General features: G+C 38.4%; 2 protein-coding genes across 2 annotated transcripts; both read left to right on the forward strand.

Annotated features, from left to right (window-relative positions):
* The first annotated feature begins 2,582 nt into the window (after positions 1 to 2,582).
* On the forward strand, positions 2,583 to 3,410 carry LOC118439365. Its single transcript, XM_035860615.1, has 2 exons — positions 2,583 to 2,662; positions 2,840 to 3,410. The coding sequence occupies exons 1-2, from the start codon at positions 2,606 to 2,608 to the stop codon at positions 3,251 to 3,253; spliced, it is 471 nt and encodes a 156-aa protein (XP_035716508.1). The 5' UTR covers positions 2,583 to 2,605; the 3' UTR covers positions 3,254 to 3,410.
* On the forward strand, positions 3,405 to 4,746 carry LOC118439366. Its single transcript, XM_035860616.1, has 3 exons — positions 3,405 to 4,052; positions 4,140 to 4,276; positions 4,385 to 4,746. Exons 1-3 carry the CDS (start codon positions 3,971 to 3,973, stop codon positions 4,496 to 4,498), a joined length of 333 nt encoding a protein of 110 aa, XP_035716509.1. The 5' UTR covers positions 3,405 to 3,970; the 3' UTR covers positions 4,499 to 4,746.
* Positions 4,747 to 5,091: the final 345 nt, after the last annotated feature.

The raw sequence follows: 5,091 nt of genomic DNA on the forward strand, positions 1-5,091 counted from the left end.
ACAGTTATGTACATATAGTATTTGCAATGTGAGTACACAATAAAAGCAAAACATAAGTACATAAGTACAAACATAACTATATGCCACCAAATTAAGTAAATTTTGGGTTTTCGGGTTTTGAGGGCCCGAACCCGAAAACTATTTTTAAAACCCGAACCGACCCGAAACCGTTATCGATGAAACCCGCCTGACCCGAACCCGTTCGGGTTCGGGTTCGGGTCGGGTTTACAGGGTTGGACCCGAACCCGCGCTCACCTCTACGACCGACTAACAACCCACCACCACGAGCGAAACTTATCTCGCGTAATAATCGGTCACTTACAAGAGCTCGTACAGACGGGAAGACTCTGCAACGCCGAGTTTGTGCAGATTATTGGCCGTCTCTTAATGTTCAACTTTGCCGACACCGGGGAAATTATCCCTTCAAACTTCCAAGATTTTTGGGAATTGAAAAATAATTCAAAAACCAAGCGATACTGGGACATGACAGAGTTAACGTTGAGGTTGAGGTAACGTTGAGGTGAAAGTTAACGTTGAGGTCATTCTCTCCCAATCAACCATTGAGGAGGATAGGTAGTAAAATGATAGGTAGCAAAAGTTTTCTGCTACACCAGTACTGTGTTTTTCACCAGAGATAAGGACAAGCGTAACTTTGACTATTTGATAACATCGTGCATGTCAAAAGTGACGCCAACCCCTAACCAGGAGGTGGAACCTCAAAATCTGACCACACTGACCGAGCCAAAAGGGGAGAGGTACAACATGCTCAAAGAAACCTTCAAGACCTTTTCTGGGGCAGAACACCACCCCCCTTGGTGGACCTGGTCACCTTGTTTGCGATACTGTTCGAAAAATTGAATGAATTCAATACGTATATAAACCTATTTTCCAACAGGTTTTCTATTGAATTTTGGCGTTTTAATAAAAAGTGCTTTGTACGTGCTGGTTACCCTTCAGATTGCGTGTCAGTAAAAATATATCTAAACAAGAACCTCCAATAACTGCCCAGTATACTTTAAAATTCACCTGTCTAACTATATAGTGGGCACCATATTTACAAATCTTGTCCCTTAACTACCATGACCAGTAGGCTTCTTTGACATCCTGAACTTCCAAGCTGTATTCCAAGTGTGCCACCTAGAAATTGTTTTTAGCCTCAATATCAAATTTCAGCTCGATATGAAGATCTCGAAAATCAGTATGGGTCACCCTCCAAGGTCACTCTGGTTGCACTTTACTTACTGTTAACTTTATATTCTTTTATGAGAAGCCATTATAGGTACCACCGTGCCGGATTTCATTTTTTAAAGCAATTTCTAAAAATCGGTATGGGTCACCCCATAGGGTCGCTCCGGAGAAAAATTTTACCAATTTCATTTCATATTCTTCGAAAAAGATCCATCTAAAATATTTAGAGAGATTTTATCGATTTTATCGATCTCTCTAAAAAAATTCAGCTCGATTTTGAAAAATAAGTATGGGTCACCGGGAAACTTGCACGAGTCTACCTACCCCGTTCATAAACTTCCGTAGCAAATGAACAACTGAACTTCAACTGCATATATCATTTAATAGCAAGTCTGTATAGAAGTGCAGAAAAGTAGGATGTAAATTACGTACTCTGGTACTTTGTCTCCATTCGATGGAAATTATATACACGCATGTATAAGCACAATCAAAATCGCGTGTCGTCTCTGCCAGTCAAAAGTTTCGCGTGATTCAAAATTTCTGGGGTAGCATGACGTTTGAAGGGACAACGTAATTTTGGGGGTAATATAAACTTTTTGGGGTTAACATGAAATTTTTTGGGGCATAGTAAAATTTTAGGGGTAAAATGAAATTTTTAGGGTAAAGTGAAATTTTTGGGCTAAAATGAAATTTTTGGGGTAAAATGAAATTTTAGGGGTAAATTGAAATTTTGGGGTAAAATGAAATTTTTGGGGTAAAGTGAAATTTTTGGGGTAACATGAAATTTTTGAGGTAAAGTGAAATTTTTGGGGCAAAATGAAATTTTTGAGGTAAAATGAAATTTTTGGGGTAAAATGAAATTTTTAGGGTAAAGTGAAATTTTTGGGGCAAAATGAAATTTTTGGGGTAAAATGAAATTGTTGGGGTAAAATGAAATTTTTGGGGTAAAATGAAATTTTTGGGGTGATTTGAAATTGTTCGGCTCGGCCACGGCCACGGCTGTCTTGCATCTCGGCCACGGCTACGGCTAAATTGCATCTCGGCCACGGCTAACTTGCAGCACATCTTTCTAGGAACTAGATCTTTTCCTTCATGCACGGTCCTACAGAATGAGTCGACGTATTTAAACTGAGGCCCGCGACCCAGTCAACATGTGTTCTCGACAGGAATAAAAAAGGAGAAAACTTTATACATCATTTTTCCAGTTGTCAGTTATAAAAAAAATAAATTAATCCCATCAATCTGAACATTATCCAATTTCAATCATTGGTAAGACCTTTTCCATACATATAAATTAATACATTGAAATTGAAATACAAAATCCTACATATTTATTTATCTAATCATAAGTATTTATTAATTAATTAATAAACAATATCAAACAGAAAAATTTGGCTACTGAAAATTTCTGTCAGAAATGGAATCTCACCCAGACGATAGAACTCCACAGGAAATCGCACTAAATAATCCGATTGTATGTAAAAAACAAAAAAACCCACCCAAATATTTTTAGAATGGATACAATTAAGAACTCAATTATGATTTATTAAATCGGTCACCAAGGGGGGGGGGAGGGGGTCAAAATTGTCCAAAAATCGATCACGTGATTTATGGACGCTCCCTAAAGAGTTATTATTTTTCAAATTTCCAGATTTTGATGGAAATATTAAAGCAGTCCGACGTCCAGTTGAAAAATTGTCGACTAGTTTGCCACTTTTGGAACGACATCATTCTCGCCCTTCCAAATACAAGACTTGGATTAAAACTCGATTACAAATTAGACTGGAAGAAAGGCCCATTTTCCTTTCTCGGGTTATGTTTCTCATTAGATGACCGACTCACGAAACGGATCAGCGTCACGGGCACAAGTCACGCTAAAGTGGCAGACTTCGGCTTCGGCAGACTGACCCACTTTTGCGACAAATTTAGCGACATCGTGCAAATTATGGAGCTTTCCATCGAAGACGAAGACTGCTTAAAATACATCCACCAAGTCTTAACAAATTGCTGTCCGAATTTGAGAATTCCTACAAAATTTTTCTGGAACCGCTCCCACCAAAACTAAAGTTGAAATCTTTTGTACTCAAATCCAAACTGAAGTCACCGGTTCGTTCCCTTACCAGTTTTGCTCAGGTCGTTCTCAACGCCTCGCCAAATTTAAGCGAGGTCACAATTCCATGGGGAAGCTACCCGAATTTTGAAAATTTGAAATTTCTCGACTCTTTAACAATCGCACCGGACGATCTTCTACCGCGTGACATTCATCGCTTCAAATCTGTCGAGCTCTCCCGTATATTGAGTCAGATTGGTGACCAACTGGCCACGCTATGTTTTGGCGAACATGATACCATTGAATGGGTTAAAGATTCCGAAAACTGGGATAGGCCCGATTTCCGATTGCCGAAAAGGATGCCGAAATTGCAAAAGTATCGGAACGTGCTGATCGATGTTTTTCAGTGTGACGACGTCTTGCAAGACTTGGAAAGGATGCCCGCCCTGAAAACGCTCGTGATTGGAAAGACACATACAGAAGAGTCGACGAGTTTGCATGAATTTTTGCAAACCATTTTCGCAGCTGGGAGTGTTTTTGGGGGTGTGAAGAATTTAAAGATTTTTGAGTCGCATGATCCCAAGCTTTTGGACGGATTGAAGGTTGCGTTTCCGAACTTGGTGAGATTAAAGGTTGGCACGATTAGCCAGGTGGATCACCGCGGAGAGCGGAGTGGGATGAAGTTGGGCGCGGTTCTGAAGGCGTGTGGGGGGTTGGGGAGGGTTGAAACACATGAAATTATCACTGCCCACGTATCCGGACGAAATTGTGGATGTCTTTCGGGGTCTGTTGGGTGGTATGGAATTGTATAAAGGTGAGTGATGTGGCGAGTACCAGGTTATCAAATCACATGTTAGATAAGATAATTGCTTTTATTTTTTCATGTGGATTTAAACTTCAGGGCTGAAAACGTTAACAATTTTGAGCTACCATGGCCCTGACGAGACCCACGATTTGACGGAGATCGAGATGGAGCTCTTTAAACAACTGCTCTTCGCGATGGATGGAATGGACGAGGTCGAAATTGGGAATCTTTGCGTAAGTTAAGATACTTATTAATCACTTTGTCATTTACATATTTAATTATGTGCTGAATATTCATTAATTTAATAATAAATGGTAATATTATATTCATTTTGTTTCCAGTTTAGCGAAGAATCTGCCAGAGACATGTTCGAATTTATGGAGGCCCATAAAATGTCGGTCTCGAAGTTTAAGATATTTGAGGGAATGGAGTGTCACGACTTTTTGGAAATTTGATTTTGTGCTGAAATATTTAAAACTACTTTTTTTGAGTAAGCAGCAGCAGCAGCTTGAATGAGCAGTGTTCTTGATACAAAAATGTCACTTTTGGAATTAGAAGTTTATCCATGAATTGAAATAATTTAATGTTTTCTTATTCCATAATATTTAAAAAATTACATACATACTAAATTTATTAAATATTCACTTTGTATTGTTGAATAAAGATAAGGTCACTGGCCTAATTTAATTAAATTGATTCTGGACATGGTCGTAGCACATACATAGCATCAATATTATTAAGCCGTAGGGTATTAAAGCATCTGCAATAATATTTTATTGTGTGGTGAAAAATTCGAACAAGCAATAAGTGGCTTAAAACCTTCTTTGAAACAATAAATTTAATTTCACTGAAACGAATTTCAATTCGAGCATTTTCCTCACTTCCCTGGTTAATTTAGCTTTTACCAACGAAACTGGATATCAATATTATTTATTTATTTTTACAAAAAAATGCACGCCAGAACTTTTCATGAACAAATAGAACACGTTTTGGTTTCTATTTATATACAGGATCTATGGTTTTGAGTAAGGAAAATTATGCAAAGGGA

Source organism: Folsomia candida, unplaced genomic scaffold (assembly GCF_002217175.1).
Source record: "Folsomia candida strain VU population unplaced genomic scaffold, ASM221717v1 Fcan01_Sc034, whole genome shotgun sequence".
In the NCBI taxonomy this organism is placed as follows: Eukaryota; Metazoa; Arthropoda; class Collembola; order Entomobryomorpha; family Isotomidae; genus Folsomia; species Folsomia candida.

Excerpts from the sequence above, each read along its gene's own strand:
- LOC118439365 (XM_035860615.1), top strand. The coding sequence starts at position 2,606 with ATGGAATCTCACCCAGACGATAGAACTCCACAGGAAATCGCACTAAAT. Across the intron at positions 2,663-2,839 it reads TCGCACTAAATAATCCGATT|ATTTTGATGGAAATATTAAA; the intron begins GTATGTAAAAAA and ends TCAAATTTCCAG.
- LOC118439366 (XM_035860616.1), top strand. The coding sequence starts at position 3,971 with ATGAAATTATCACTGCCCACGTATCCGGACGAAATTGTGGATGTCTTT. Across the intron at positions 4,053-4,139 it reads TGGTATGGAATTGTATAAAG|GGCTGAAAACGTTAACAATT; the intron begins GTGAGTGATGTG and ends TTTAAACTTCAG. Across the intron at positions 4,277-4,384 it reads TCGAAATTGGGAATCTTTGC|TTTAGCGAAGAATCTGCCAG; the intron begins GTAAGTTAAGAT and ends TTTTGTTTCCAG.